This window comes from Vulpes lagopus, chromosome 11 (assembly GCF_018345385.1).
Source record: "Vulpes lagopus strain Blue_001 chromosome 11, ASM1834538v1, whole genome shotgun sequence".
NCBI classification, from domain to species: Eukaryota; Metazoa; Chordata; class Mammalia; order Carnivora; family Canidae; genus Vulpes; species Vulpes lagopus.
In genome coordinates, this window is record NC_054834.1 from 56,654,422 (window position 1) to 56,671,128 (window position 16,707).

Here is a 16,707-nt window from a genome sequence, read left to right on the forward strand (position 1 = left end):
GATCTTGAGCAAAAATAAACAGACGAAACCCAGGGGGTTCGGATGAACAGAGTCTGGGTGGTGTGGTGACTGGCTCTGCACAAAGCATTTATAGACCTTGCAAAGCCCTGTAATAAAGAAAGCTGTGATTAGCATTTTATAAGGTTAAGCACAGAACCTCTTTTCACATAATACCTTATATACAATCCAGTGGAATTAATGCTCCCTGGAATACGGTTTGGAAAACTCCGCTCTCCTGCCCATAATGAATGCAACATTGAAGAATACCTCCCCATGATGTGGGGTAGGGAAAGGAGAGAATTCGAAGGTCTGTAAAAAACATGGGCTTCTCTTCAGACTTCCCGCTGTGGGCCTGGCAGGAAGTCTGATGTCCTAGCAGCCGCCCGCCGCTCTCGAGAGGGCTCTCGAGAGGGCCGAAGAGGCCTGGGGATGGCCCCGTTCATGTTGAGAAACGTCCTCGCCAGCACTGACCTGCATGGTTCATTGAGAAAGCTCATTTCTTGTATTCAGGTGGCCGACAGTAATGCAGTCGGTCTGGGATCATTGGACAAGCTGAATCGGATTAATGCGAGCCCACGATGATGCGCAGTACCCCGGAGCGTGGGGGCTGTGGCTTGACTTCCCAGCTGCATGGTATCCTTGGTGACAGTCACACTCTCCCCCCTTCACAAATGAAGAGGCTCTCTGAGCATCCTTCTAGTTCCCTGGGGGGCACTGAGTCCCAGGACTGTTCATCACCAACTATACCGTCTCTTCTTTGCTCCACTTCCATCACCCAAACACCCAGGGCTCATCTCCAGTTACTTACCCTGGTGTTCACCTGCTCAGGTGTAGCCCAGTCACCAGGACCCTGATACGCACGCCCTGAAGTGGTCTGGGCTCTCTACGCTGGGGCTTATCACATAGAGACAGCACGTGAGTTTGAGCTGCTCATTAACCCATTGTTTGCTGTTTCTGGAAACTTCTTTGTTCTTGCCTTTGCCAAATGTTGTTGCTGTCACACCGCACAGCTTCTCCCTTGGCCCTAGCACTGCCTGCCTCCTCTCTCTGCCCTGCCTTGTTTCAGATTGGGTAGCTACAGTGGTGATGGGTGAGGGATAGAACCAGGTGTCCCTTAAGGGAGCTCCTGCCTATGGAGGCCCAGGTCCCCGTGATCTCAGTGAAGATTCAGCCCTCACGTGCCATAATTGTGGAATTCCTCCGTGGTATAGATATCTTGGTGTGGGTGTGGCCAAGTTGGAATACACACGTACGCAGAAGAGCAAAGGGGAGATGTGAACGTGTGTGTGTGTGTGACTATGTATATATGTGGGGGGTAGAGTATTGTGGCTTAAAGCATGGGCCAGGGTTGGAATCAAGGCTCTGTCACGTACGGCTACTTTTCTTGGGCAAGTTCCTTAACTTCTTTCATGTGGCCTTGGCACCTTCCAGCCTGTAGACTGAGGATAATAGCATTTTAGGGGTTTATTGCAGGCGTTAAATGAGCATCTTCTTAAAGTGCTTAGTGAAGCATCTTGCAAAAAAAAAAGGGGGTGCTCAGTTGTGTCTTTCTCTGCCTTCTCCTGTTTCTTCCCACTAGCACAGGTTTCGCAGGGAATCGAGAGGAGATCCTGCTATAATGTCTGTAATTGGGTGGGAGTTACGAGGTCCTCCTTGCCTCAGACCACAGTCCTCTCTCCTAGTCATTGGCGGCTCTGTCAGAAAGAACTTCCTAAAGACTCATCAGAAGTTTCTCTCTTTGAGACTTGCTTCCTTCCCTTGTTTTTTTTCATGCATCCTCCTTATAACCTTAGGGGAAATGCCTTCTCCAGGGGGTGCCTAATTTTGCCCTGTTTCTTTTATTTTTTTAAAAAGATTCTGTTTGTTTATTCATGAGAGACACACAGAGGCAAAGACACAGGCAGAGGAAGAAGCAGGCTCCCTGCAAGGGAGCCCGATGTGGGACTGGATCCCCAGACCCCTGGATCATGACCTGAGCCAACCTTAGGGGAAATGCCTTCTCCATGTGGCACCTTGGTTTTGCCCTGTTTCACCCAGGGTGAGCCATCGTTTCTTGCAGGGGCTGAGGGTTTCGAGGTGTTTCAGAGCTGGTGATTGTGGGTCAGGGGCCTTGCATCCCAAACTGGAGATGTTGCTCCTGACCCCCTGTTGTGATTCAAGGGTGGAGCCAGGCAGGGATCCTCAGGCAAAACGAAGTTCCCTTCATCTGGTTCTAGCCTGCAGAGCCGAGGGAGGTAACGAGGGCTAGCCTGCCCCAAGCTGCTGCCAGCTTAGGGCTTAGCGAACCGGACATACCATCATAAACACATCACCCTCACTCAACATCCGTCCACACTCGCTCGGCCTGCGTGGTTGGCCAGCTGGCTGTGGCAGAAGGAAAAATCTGCCTTCTGCTTGGCATCAGTGGCTGTGGATATGAAGTAACACCAACTCTGGAAGCTATTGGCAGGGAGGTGGATGGGCCGACCAAGACTCCTGTGTAGCCTTGACGTGCTTTGATTCAGAAAGAAGGGTTTGGAAATGTGGAAGCCTGGGGGCGGGTGGGACACTTTGTAGAATTCTTGGGATCCAGGGAAATCCAGGTTGGATTTTTTAGGGGACAGCCTAAGTTTTATTGTTTTTGACTTAGCCATTCTAGTGCTTTGGCTGATGTAATATTCGCTGACTTCTATTGCCAAGTACTTTTAGATGTGTTATTAAATTTTTTTCGTAGTAGCCAATTCTACTAAAAAAAATATGAGCCAGTCAGCTCATATTCCATCAATTGAAATAACCCAGAAGCAGCTGTCCTTCCAGGATTTCTAGCAGCACAGTTGTTGAGGATAATGGCAACTGGGGGCTCTTCCAAATGCCAGAGTTGAGGTTTTGTTCCCTTTGACTAGGGATGTAGAATTTCTATTTCTAGAAGAGAAGCAGCGGGAGGGGAGCTATGTCCTACTTAAATAGGTGTCTGACGAAGGGGGTATTAGAGATCTAGAAGCAATGCCATGATTTAAACGTGAGCCTACTGCTTAAAAATGCCATGTATGTGTGGGCCTCAGGAGAAGACGTCATCACTCACCTGCCTCACTCCTTTAGCCATCTGTGTCTTAGCCAAAGATGTGATGGCTTTTATCCTGCAGAGAAGAATGGTAATGTCTTGATAAGTCTGCAATTTTTCTTTCTTTCTTTCTTTTTTTTTTAAGATTTTATTTATTTGTTCATGAGAGACACACAGAGAGAGGCAGAGACACAGGCAGAGGAAGAAGCAGGCTCCATGCAGGGAGCCCGATGTGGGACTCGAACCCAGGACCCCGGGATCACGCCCTGAGCCATGACAGACTCTCAACCACTGAGCCACCCAGGCGGCCCTGCAATTGTCTTTCACAGCCCTTCCTGCCCATTGTGACGTCAGTCAACAGCCCCATCAACCTCTGTCTATCCACCTGAGGCTTTGGGCTAAGGTGTCTTATTTACGACTGCCCAGCAGCACACAAGAGGGACTGATTCAGGATTAAAATGTGGGTGGTCTGATCCCCAAATGTGTCCATTTCATCAATGCTGCATTTTTACGCCGCACAGCCAGAGGTTGTGAACTCTCTAGAATCAAGGTAGTGTTGGGGAGGAATGAGACTCTAGCCCTAGACAGAGCTGGGTTCTGCTCTTTCTTCTTTCACCTGAAAACTGTGCCACCTGGAGCAGTGCCTTTACCCCGTCTGTCCCTCAATTTCCTCATCTGTTAAATGAAGAAAAGCATACTTACGTAGAAGGCTGGCTGTGAGGATTCAGTGAGGGGGTACGGGCCCAAGGGCTTGGAAGCCTTCCCTGGGGGAGCCACGACCCAGGGTGACCAGGAGCATGAACGGAGAGCCACAGTGCAGAGCAGCGTGCTTCATAAAGCGCGAGTAGGGAAATCAAGTCACAGACTGACTTTTGCCTCCCTGCCCCTCTCCAATGTACACGTGCCTAAAAAACCAGATTTCTACGGGCTCCATTAAAAGTTTTGTCATTCCTGGTATCCAAAGGGGGTGATGAAATGACTCCACAGCTGTCATTATCTCATTAACTAGGGGAGCTATGAGAAGGGGCGGCCCGACTGAGGTCACCTGGGGGGGGGGGCAGGTTCCAGCCAGGCTGGCCCTGAGGGTCTCTGGCCGACAGGGTGGTTCTCAAAGGCTCAGGAGGAGACACGGGGTCCCCAGGGGCCCAGTGAGCATTCTCTGCCCCCTGCCTCACGGTCCTGCCTGCCTGGGGCTTGCCTGTCATCAGTCCTGATCCTGGGAGCAGGTGTCTGACCCTGGGCAGAGGGGAAAAGCTGTGGGCTGCCTCGCCTCTGTCAGCGTGGGGCAGCGTGGGGAGAGCAGGGCTCTCCAGGGGTGGCGGGCTGCACCGGCCGAGGGGCCCAGGCTGTCGGGTGGGATCCGCTGAAGCATCCTTCCTTTTCTTCTTTCTCCCCCTCCGTCTGGTCTCAGAAGGTTCATAGAAATGTTTATTACATGTGGCTGCCGTGACAGGGAAGGACGTGGGAGGTGCTGTTGGGAAGGAGGGCTCTAACCTCCCTGAGGAGCCAGCTTGTGATAATAGGGCCTTTCTGGGCCACCTTCTGGGGTGGTCTCGCCTGGGCCTTTAATCTGACAACTGATGTTTCAATCATGGACTTGTTTTCACGAAGGATCCTCTGAGGTTTTGCGGAGGGACCTTACGGGCCACCACGTGGACAGGTTTCCTTAAAATCTGGGTGCTGAGCACCTGGCACTTGGAGATTATGCTTTGGGGACACAGTTGCCGCCCCTCTTGCCCGCCTGCCGATTCTATGGGGGTAGGCACCTGCTGTGCCCGGTATTACCTGTCCTCCACCTCATCAGCAGGTGAGAGAGAGCGAGGGAGCGGGCGAGCATTGCTGGATGGCCTCCAGCAGACGGTCAGGTGCTGAGGGGCCTGCAAAACTAAGGCTGGCCCCGGGGACGTCAGCCGGCTTTCACTCCCTCGTTTATTCCCTCAGCACCTGTATGAGAGCCTGACCAGTGCCAGCTGGCTGGCATCGGCCACGTTGCCTCGGTATTCCCATTGTTAAAGTGGGACCAGGTGGTGAAGGGCCTTCCAAAGGGAGGCCCCAAAGTGAGTTCTGGAAGAACCAAAGCTGGGCCAGTATCATGGGACTGTCCACTCTGGGCAAGAGACACGGGGGTGGCAGATGCCCCCGAGCACGGCAGCTGCGAGGAGCCCTGGAGCAACGCTTGTGAAACCAGAGAACTTTGCAGGGCTCTTGCTTCCATTTGCCCTGATTAAGAAAGGGGAGCGGGGCCGCCTGCACGCGTGGGATAATTATGCGGCAATTTAAAGCCGCTTCTGGACACTACTCAGTGTTAAGAGAAGACGCCCATGATCTAAGGGGGGGAAGCAGTTTCTAGCACAAGACATTATATGTTACCCGTTTGGGGAAGACCATGTGTACACACGTGTCGGTATCTGCACGTGGACATGGATGTCCATTGAAATATTGAGGCAACTTGGAGGACGGACAGCAAAATATTAGCGTTATTTCTGAATATTTTTTATGCCTCCATTCATGATTTTATCTTTGAAGCTTTCATAAGAAATCTTTTTTAAATATTTTATTTAAATTCAATTTGCCAACATGTCGTCTAACACCCAGCGCTCATCCATCAAGTGCCCTCCTTTACCCAGTCACCCCATCCCCCTCCACCCTCCTCCCATTCAGAAATATTTTATGTGAAACTGTGTAGTGTTTCATTAACGAAAAAAATATATATATATTTTATCTGGTAGAAAAGCTCAGGACAAATGAATGTGCGTGGTGCCCGGAGCTCTGTGAGGTCGATTTTGTCATGGGCGTGTGCTTGACAGTTCAGTGCCTCAGTTTATCCCAGGGTGGTGCTCTGTGAATTCTTGGTGGTTCTTTTCCTGGGAAGCATTGACTGGACGAAACGCCATGGTAGCTTTTATAAGGCTTGTTCTCAAATGCGCAAGACAACGTAGAAGGTGCTCACCTCCAGTAGCTGGTCCAGCTGGGGGTTGTCCTGGCCTGTGGCCCCCTGAGCAGCACGTTTGCTCGCCCACAATCCTACCGGCCTCCCTTCCTCCCAGAATTAATTCCCTAGAAATGCTTTGACATTTCTCTGCCCTTCTGCTCCTGCTTAGTGCTTTTGCTCGTTTTCCTCACTGGTAAAGTGAAGAAGTAGGGCCACATCCTTTTAACTTAAAATGTACTACCCATCTCACCGGCTCGTGTTGAAGACTGAAGTGCACGAACAATATAAAAGCAGTTCGTTACACAAATGCTAACGGGCTTTAGTATACGCACATGACGGCTTTCAGTAGCTTTGCTGTCAGGGCTTCTCCCGATGCTAGTTTCTGGAACTGGCCGTTAGTGCCATATTGAAACTGCCTGACATCTGTACAGCTACAGCCAAATGACCCATACGCCCTTTCTGCAAAGATGATTCTCATAAATGGAGAAAGAGAAGTTAGGAGATTGCTTTTGTCCACTTCGTGCACGTTAAAATCTCTTCAGCTGGTCAACTTTAAATATTTCTTGTAGAACATTTCACTTATCTCTTGATTTCTTACACATGCATTTTGGGAGCACTCTCTTGTCTCTGTTAGAGCTGGGGAGAAAGAAGGGTGGTGGACTTTCTAGGCCAGAGGGGACAGGCTCGAGTCACAAAACCATTAAAACCATTGCTTCCTCTGGCACTTCCATAGATTTCTGCCTGTGATTTTATCTGATCCCCCAGACCCTGTGGGTCCTGTGGATTTGGTGCTCGTGTTCCTTCATGATGATCCATTTGTCCTCAACATCCTAAATTTTCCTTATCACAGTTGGTGATTGTGAATTTACAGGGCCCATTTGCCCTAAACCTCCTCTTCTAGGAAACCGTGATTTCCATGAGGCTGAGGATGTTGTTTTCCTCTCCCTCATATCTCAGCACCCAGCCTCCTACCAGGATGCAGTGGAAACTGGTAAATATTTGTGCAATGAAAGAACGCTTTTTACAGTTCACCCATACACGTGGCACTGTGCTCAGTGGCAAAACTCAGTGGTTAAATGACTTGCTGCGAGTCAGCCTTTTTTTTTTTTTGGAGAAGACGCAATATGTTAGTTTCCAATAGATGCTGTAACAAATCACCACAGGCTTATTAGTCACTTAAAACAGCACACATTTATTCCTTACAGTGCTGGAGGTCAGAAGTTTGAAATGAGTCTTTCGAGGCTAAAATCGAGGTATCAGCAGGCCTGCGCTCCTTCAGGAGGCTCCGGGAGAGAATCTGTTTCCTTGCCTTGTCCGGCTTCTAGAGGCTGCCTGCGTTCCTTGGCTCGTGGTCCCTTCCTCCATCTTCAGAGCGCATCAGTCCAGTCTCTACTTGTGCTGTCGCATCTCCTTTTCTGACTCTGAGGGTCCTATCTCCCTCTTATGAGGGTCCTTGCAATGACATTGGGCCCACCTGGATGACCCAGTGTAGCTTTTCCCATCTCAAGATGGGAAGATCCTTAAATTGGTTACATCTCTGAAATCCCTTTTGCCATGTAAGGCAACATTTTCATAGTTTGGGGGGTTAGGATGTGTGTGTCTTTGGGAGGGCCATTATTCTGCATGCCACGCACAGAATCCTTGAAAAGGAGCCAGTTGGCTCAACTGGAAGACAGAACAGGCTTCCAGGGATGATTCCTCTTGGCTAAGATGATACAATGCCCCGGACTTTACCTATAAAGCTAATATAATGGCCTTGGGAGGACAGAGATGAACTTGCTCACTGAAGCTAAAAGAAATGCCAATGAAAGCATTTTAGGGAATTAATTCCTGGGTAAAAAGGAAGCCCAGAATATTCCATGGCTGGGCCACAGGTAAACACACCTGCTGCTTAGGGGGAAATAGGCTTCACTATCTGTTGGAGTAGAGCAGACCTTACTTGGCCTTCTACATTTAATTTTAAAGTCTTATAAAAGTTGCGAATTACTTTTACCCTCTCATTGCCCTCCCAGGAGTTTAATGTTTATACATTCTTAGAAAACCTAGAATGATGTAGTGCTTGACCTAAGGTCAACAGAGGGAGGGGATAAGACATGAGCCACACACCACAGGATTCTTTGTTCTTTTGGGAATAGAGAACACACAGAGCTGGACAAGATGCAGGCCGGAGACATAGGATTTGGACCCAAGGCAGGCAACCTGGACCCATAGTTCCAGGTACTTCTCTACAGATGGAAAGTGCCCCGGCTCTGATATTAGCCAATTATGGGGTGAAGCCAGCTCCCTTGGCTTATAGCTCCAAGCTGGACCTACTGGATGGAAATATTTGACTGTTGAAGAGAAGCTAGCTCTAGCATTAAGGTGGATTCATTCAACAAACATTTATGGAGCGCCTGTTGTGTCCCGGACCCTTCCCTACAGCCGTGAACAGTTAGATTTGGTTCCTACTAGCTTATGGTCCAGAAAGGGACACAGACAATAAGCAAGTAAATGGAAATATGGAAAAGGAGTATAAAGTGAGTAGGGCTATGCAAGGGGAAAACTGGGTTGCTGTGGTAGAGAGTACCATGGAGGGGTGGGTGGAGGTAGGTACTTTGGGTGAGAAAGTCAGTGAGGACCTCTCTGAGCAGGTGTCATTTACAGTAAGGGGTAAAGGTTGAAACAGAGGCAGTGGAAAAAGCAAATGTGAAGGCCCTGAGGTGGGCAAGAGCTTGGTGGTTTTGTTTGTTTGTTTTTAAGATTTTATTTATTTATTCATGAGAGACACAGAGAGGCAGAGGGGGAAGCAGGCTCCTGCAGGGAGCCTGATGTGGGACTTGATCCCAGGACCCCAGGATCACACCCTGAGCTGAAGGCAGACGCTCAACCACTGAGCCACCCAGGTGCCCCACAACAGGAACATTTTAAGTAAGAAACTGATATGCTGTGCATTTAAAAAAATAAGATCCTTGAGAAATGTGGGTGTTCCATGCTCTTTTCCTTTTGAAGCTGCTCGTTAGTTATTGGATGCTCAGTACATACTGGGCATGGTGCTAAGCTCCTCATATGCATGATCTGATTTAGTACTTTAAGGGGGCCTCTGAGTTGGAGAACGTGTACTCATTTTACTGGATGGTAAACTGAGGCCAAGTGAGTAAAGTAACTCTGCCAAGGTCTTACCCTCCGTATGTAGCGGAAGTGACATTCCAAACCCAGGTCTGTCTGACTCCCATGCTGAGCCTCTAAGCATTTTGTTTTCTTCATGTTAAAAAATGGTGGCAAAACCTATGTAACATGAGATTTGCCATATTAACCGTTTAAAATATACAGCTCAGTGGCATTAATTACATTCCCAGTGTTGGGAAGTGTTACCTCTATTTCCAAAACTTTTTCAAGACAATCTTTGTCCTTTGGTCACTGGCTTCTTTCACTTAGCATAGCACTTGGCATGTTTTCATGGCTCGTCCATACCACAGTGTGCAGCGGCATCTCCTTCCTTGTCATGGCTGAGTAATACTCCGCGCTCGGAGTGACATTGTATTGTGGGCTACATTTTGTTTACTTACTCATCTCTTCACGGACACTTGGGTTCTTTTCCACCTTTTGGCTGTTAGGAATAATGCTGCAGCGAACATTGGCCTACAAGGATCTGTTTGAGTCCCAGTTTTTTATTTTGGGGGGTATAAATGTAGGAGTGGAATTCCTGGGACGTATGATATTTCTATGTTTGCTTTCTGTTTAGGGAGTAAAGATTTTTTATTTATTTATTTATTTATTTATTTATTTATTTATTTATTTATTTATTTAAATGAGAGAGAGAGAGAGTGTGTGTGCACGCGCACACATGTGCCTACTTGCCAGGGGTAGAAGGGACAAGGGAGAGGGAGAGAGAGAATCCTCAAGGATACTCCCTGCTGTGTGGAGCCCAAAGCGGGCCTTGATCTCACCCTGAGATGATGACTTGAGTTGAAACCCAGAGCTGGGTGTTAACAGACGGAGCCACCCAGGCGTCCCTATGTATACCTTTGAGGGACACGCTGCACTGGTTTCCATGGCACCCGCACCACTTTCCATTCCCACCAGCAATACATGAGGGTTCCAGTTGCTCTACGTCTTTGTCAACTCTTGTTATTTTCCTCTTTTTATAGCCATCCTCGTATTGTGATGTGTATCTCTTCATGGTTTTTGTTTGCATTTCCCCAATGATGTATGAGGTCAACCATCTTCTTATGAGCTTATTGGCCATTTGTTCATCTTCTTTGGAGAAATGTCTATTCGTGCTACTTGCCTGCTTAAAAACTGGGGTGGTTTGTCCTTTCGTGGTTGAGTTGTAGGAGTTCTTTATGTATTTTTGAAATTAAACCCTTATCAAATATTTAATTTGCAAAACTTTTCTTCCATTTTGTAGGCTGTCTCACTTCCTTGACAATGTCCTTTGCTGCACAACATTTTTTAATTGTCCAATTTATCTGATTTTCATGTGTGAGTGTCATTTCTAAGGATTGACTGCCAAATAAGATGAAAATTTACCCTTGTGTTTTTCCTGGCTCTCTCTCACTTTTGATCAGGAAGTTCTCTTATACATTTTAGAAGTGATTCACGTCATCCAGCTGCCACCTGGGAAGCTCAGCTAAGTCGGTCCTGGTATCTGTCCTAGAGGGGCCCGTGAGTCGTGGGGGAAACAAAACTTTAGTAGTGACACTATCATAGTAATCTCTCCCCATCATCCCCAAATGCCAGTGTGAGGATCTTTGCTGGTCTGCCAAAGTTTGTGGGAAAAGAATTAAGAGCATTTTTCATAGAGGTAAATTTATTCCACTTAAGGAACTTATTGTGGAAGTGGTTCCTTTCTAGGATGCTAGAATGTTCTTGTGACTGGAGACTGATGGGAGATGATGGTAGTTTCTCTAGATGGTTCTACCTGGCAGATTAAGGATGATTAACTCAGTGTCAGGCTTCCAAATTTAGGGGAGGAAAATAGCTAAACTGTGAAATTGGAGAGGTTAGACGCCACCACAGATGCTAGCGTGGGCTTATGTGGGCCTGCAAAGCATGTTGGGGGATCCCTGCCCAGGGTTTCAAGGGAAGGCTTCACAGAGGAGCCAGATTCACTTTCTCCCTCAAATACCTGACCTATTTCTTCTTCAATCATCGTCTTTGTGCAAAACTTTTAGACATGGAGAGTGGGGAAGAAAGAGAAAAATCAAAGCTCAGTCTGTTTCTTGGGTTGGATTCCTCTGGGCAGCCTCCGACTGATTCCTCTTATAGATTTTTACCAGATGGTTTTTCTTTTTCATTTACTTAAGGTATGTTTTTAAAAAGAAAGAAAGACAGAAGTCCTACCCAGAAAGGAATACTTTTTTTTTTTTTCCTCATGGGAAAGAACGTTCAGTTGTATTTGGGGACTGAATGAAGTTCTGCCAATGAGTTCACCCTGGTAAAGCACTGAAATTCTCCCAAACATACTAATTAAGATACTTTTTGTCTTTTCGGTTGGTTTTAGCTTTGAAGATACGACAAAAATGGCATGCTGCAAAATCGAGGAGCCAAGTTTGGAGGAAATGACATGGTCTCTGTATGGCAATTAGCCTTGAACTTGAATGGCCTAGTCTAGAGGGTGGTCTCCAAACTGTTTCTTTTCTTTTTTTTTTTTTTTTTTATGATAGTCACACAGAGAGAGAGAGAGGCAAAGACACAGGCAGAGGGAGAAGCAGGCTCCATGCACCAGGAGCCCGACGTGGGATTCGATCCCGGGTCTCCAAGATTGCGCCCTGGGCCAAAGGCAGGCGCCAAACCGCTGCGCCACCCAGGGATCCCTCCAAACTGTTTCTGATGGCCCAAGTGCCTGGGCTGTGCCGTACGGTTGTTCAGCTGAACGATTCTTCCTGGAGTTGTGCAGTGCACAACCTATGGAGCTGTAAGCAGCCGCCTGATAGACCCCAGCAAAAATAGAAATGAGCATAGACACTCAAGAAATGTATGCTTGTTTATAAATTATTTATGTAGGGGATCCCTGGGTGGCGCAGTGGTTTGGCGCCTGCCTTTGGCCCAGGGCGCAATCCTGGAGACCCGGGATCGAATCCCACATCAGGCTCCCAGTGCATGGAGCCTGCTTCTTCCTCCGCCTGTGTCTCTGCCTCTCTCTCTCTCTCTGTGACTATCATAAATAAAAAAAAAAAAAAAATTAAAATTAATTATTTATGTATAGATTCAGTTAGGTTATATATGGATAAAACACGAGTTCTTTTTTTTTTTTTTTTCAATTTAAAAACAAAAACTGAGTAATAGCTTTACCAGAGTTTCATCTGTGCTTTAGTGGATGGTTTCGAACACCCTTTATGTTGGGCCACCCTGCTTTGTTGACACCAGCCTAGGAAGAGTTACACGGCCTCCTCTATCATTCAGGTGGGGTGACACATTCGTAGGGCAACGTTGCTATGTAGCAGTGGAGTCCTTACGGGTCTTCCTTCCAGAAGCCCTGTCCTCAGCTGCTGGTTCCCATTCCAGAGTACACGGTCATTAATGAAGCCTGTCCTGGGGCCGAGTGGAATATCATGTGCCGGGAGTGCTGTGAATACGATCAGATTGAATGTGTCTGCCCTGGAAAGAAGGAAGTGGTGGGTTACACCATCCCGTGCTGCAGGAATGAGGAGAATGAGTGTGACTCCTGCCTCATTCACCCAGGTGAGTGTGCAGGGGGTGGGCTTGGGCTGCCTTCATGTTTTCCGAGGTCGGGAAGGGGCAGGCACATAACAGAGGCTGTGATGATGCCATGATATTAAAAGGGGCATAATTCTCCTTGTCCTAATAACTTCAGGCAAAGGAAGGGGAAGACCTAGGGCCCTTTTTGCCACTAACCTAATAAAGCTGCGAATTCATCCCCTCATTCACCTATTTAACAAAAGACTCAGCAGCTCTTATAGGCCATGTCAGATACTGAAAATACAGTGATTTAAAAAAAAAAAAAAAAAAAAAAAGGACACATTCCTGCATTCACAGAGCTTGCAGCCTGGCAGGGGAGATGGAAAAGGAAACAGGTAGCTGCAGTACGGTGTGCTGAGTGCTGCAATAGAGAAGCACAAGGTACCGTGGCAGCGTGGACGGTGATGGGGGCAGTGGAGACTCAATTGGAGGAGGTGGTGTGTGTGCCGGAGATGGAGGCAGCGAACTGAACAGGGTGGATGAGATTTGGCAGAGAGGTCAAGCCACAGAGGAGAACATGTGCCAAGGCCCTGTGGGGAGACAAACCATGGGGTTTTGGGAATTGCAAGTTCTTTGGTCTGGCTTAAGAAGGGGTGTGTGTGTGTGATGAGAAACATGGAGAGTGGTAAACAAAGAGACAGAGAAAAGATTATTAGAGAGAATTGAGAGGGAGAGGACAGGGGTCAGACCCTGGAAGGCTTTGCAAGCCGTGCGATGACTTCAGGCTAAATCCTGAAGATACTTTAGCAACATCAGAGATCTTTCAGTAAAGACATGAAAGCTATTTTCTCTTTGGCGGCAGTATGGAGAAAGTATTGGAGGAGGGGACAGGGACCTTGATGAATGTAGAAGCCCTGTGGGTGGGGAGAGGTGGAGGGATTCCAAAGATATGCAAGAGAGTAAAACTGACCACAACTTGGGATTGGCCGCACCTGGGGAAGGGAAGGGAAGGGCAGAGCTGAAGTCGAGGAAGATGCTCTGGCTGAGTTGGACCTTTACGGGGTGGTCCCAGTAGTAGGAGAGCATCTGAGTCTGGCCACAGCCTGCATTCGCTTGCCTTCCATCCCCACCATCAAGGGACGGTGATTGTCCTGTTCACTGAAGTGCCCATCTGCCCGGAGGCCCGTGTGGACACTGAGCCCCCAGACTGAAGATGATCCCAGTGTGATTAGCAAGTCCTTGAACAATTTTTCTCGGTGCTCTCCTATCTGCTACCTTGCATGTCTGACTTTTCCCAGGGGAGTCTTAACCTTTTCCTTTTCAGGCCAGATCAAAAGGAGGACATAGGGAGTTCCCGCACGCTTTCCTTAGGCGGGAGACCAAAAGGATGTTGAAAGCATATTTGGGGAATTTCATTTCTGCTGTTCCCCTCCTTTTATAAACACACAGGATGATGCACAGAGCTGCCAGGAACTTCCTTTTCTAGGAAGCTATAGAAGTGGAAAGAAAAAGGGGCTGGAGTAAACAAATGATACTTTTAGACCATCTTCCTTCTTAGAAGACAGCAATGCTGAATTTTAAAATTGGAATGACCTCAGTGTATCCTTTGTACATTTGATTTAGAAAAGAAACCCGCTGCCCCAATTCCCTGATGGTGAGTGTGCTTCGCAGGTGAAATAGTTGAGTAATGCCTCCAAATTTTCTAAGGACATTTTGAGAGCTAAACCAGGATCTCCCAACTAGGGGTCCTTGGCAGTGGTATTGAAGTCTTTGAACGATTTTCAGTATTTTTGAAAGCCTAGTGGTCACTGTTGGGGTGACGGGGTGGGGCTTTGGTTTTATGATACAATAAGAGAATTTCATAGATGGTGTTTTGTGCTTCTTATTGCATTGTACAGACAGTAGTTAACACCTGCCTCAATGCACCTGACATCTTGTTACGTCACCCAGGAGGTGCCCAATATCACCCTCTTGAGTGATGCTGGGAATGATCTCTGGATCTAAGGAGTGAAGAGCTGGTTACTCAGAAAGGGAAGGCAACATAAAAGCTTTTTTTTCTTTTTCTAATTTTCAAAATAGTGAGTTAATACCTTGGCAGTCCCTGTTGATGATCAAAGAGGGGTGTGTGTGTGATTATGAACTTAGGTACTTTAATTTATGTGTTTTAATCCATTGCAATCACGATTCATTTTAATACATGTGTCCCCATCTCTTAGGGCACTGGGGACCCCCCTGTGTCCTGTGTTCTTCTGATAAGACCACACTAGTGTTTGGAAACTTCCTTCACTTCTTACATGACAAGATGTTTCAGGCTCTTCTTGTGTATTTTCTGCCCTAGATCTGTGATCAGAGACATTTCTCCAAGGAAGTCTGGTCTGAAGCCACATGCTGAGCTCCTCACGTGTTCCTTGTTACTGAACTGTCATCGTTTTACTAGGCTATTATTTATTTATTTAAAGTGGATGGGGCTAGGAAATTGGTATTTTTTTAAAAAAAGAAAAAAAAAGAGTTTATGCTGATACTCAAGTTCAAATGTAATATTCCATGGTTGTTTAATTAACCTTGTTGATTTTATATTTGTATGTCCTTTCTGTCATGGTAGAAAGCTTATTTCCTAATAATATTAACCCGATTACTTATTGCTTACAGAATAATAGCTTACAGAATAACAATAGCACTGTTTTTGTTTGCTATTAATAATCACAAGACCACTGATGACTATGGTTTTTATTGACCTTAGAATATATCCTACTAAATATGTATAGTCAAAATTCTATGTTTTAAAGCCAACTGATATTGTTCGTTTGTCTGTGGTGTTATACCACCTACCTGATATATAGACAGGTTTATTATTTCTATTTTCTGTATTTGACAATATAAGCAAATGTATGTTTGTATACACATTTATATATCTTCCCCCCTTCTTGTACAAAAGATAGCCTGCAATAAACACTGCTAACTATCTTGCTTTTTTCTCCTACCAGTATCTGCTGGAGATCACTCACTGACAGTGTAAAGCCATCTTTTTTCATTTATTTTTACAGTTGCATATAACTGCATTGTGTGGATTGCTATAGTTTATGAGTATTTGGGTTGTTTCCAGCCTTTTGCTCTTATAAATAATACTACAGTGAATAGCCTTAGGCATACATCATTTAGTATTTTTGCAGTGTTCTTTGGGGTAGGTCCCTGGAAGAGAGATTGCTGAGTCAAAGAGAGGTGTGTAAGTCATGTTGCCAACCTTTGCATTGTCCCTCTTGCACTTGGCATTCACAGCAGCCGGGTATGAGGGCGCTGTTTTCCCAAAGCCTTGCAACACAAATCATTGTAGAATTTTGCCAATCTCAAAGGTGAGAAATGGAATCTTGGCCTGGTTTTAAAATTTCTATTATTTCTCTCATCATGGTAGATGACCAGTGGTTGCAGGCAGATCAACATCCAGGAGCATGGTGGTGGGGATGCCAGTAGTGACGTCCAGTAGTGTCCAGCAGTACTGAGGCCCTCTCTGGACCAAGTCTGCTGTGTATTTTCATGTGGTTCTAGGCTATGTAGCTCTGAACTCAGTCCTCTGGGTTTTATGGCTGTGCTATGAGCTCCTTAGTGTCTTTTCATGATAGCCTTATTCATCTTCATCACCTGGCTGGTTTTTGTGGCTTGTACCTAAAGGCCTTGAAGTTACCATGCTGCGAGGGAGAGTTGGCAGGGTCCCTGGGAGCAGACTCTGAGTCCGTTTGCCCCCTAGTGGCACAGCTGATAGGGAACCAAAGAGGGAAAAGCGGCAAATGGGTGAAGATGGCCTTTGGAAAGCACAGTGACGCCACTGGGACCCATCCATGATCTACTGGAATTTGATGAATCATATTAGCAGCTCTTCTGTGGTGGGAGGAAGCACTGGAACAGGGGAGCCACTTTAGGGTGGTGTGCAAAGAGAGGACGCCGAGCCTCTGTCCTACAGAAACCACACATACATACACTGTGTGTATACGTTACAGGCTGAGGAAAACCTAATTTCAGCCAAAATCAAGGATGTGTGCTATCAGCTCCAGGAAGAGCTGGTTATCTCGAACGGTTGAGAAGCCTGGATTAGCAGTTCATCCATCCATCCCTATGTCCA

General features: G+C 46.8%; 1 protein-coding gene across 1 annotated transcript in view; it reads left to right on the forward strand.

Annotated features, from left to right (window-relative positions):
- Nucleotides 1-16,707, forward strand: part of PAMR1 (peptidase domain containing associated with muscle regeneration 1) — a 72,565-nt gene that overhangs the window by 7,276 nt on the left and 48,582 nt on the right. Inside the window, exon 2 of the mRNA XM_041723046.1 lies at nt 12,459-12,635. Within this exon, the coding sequence (XP_041578980.1) occupies nt 12,459-12,635 (177 nt within the window). The remainder of the gene's footprint in view (nt 1-12,458; nt 12,636-16,707) is intronic.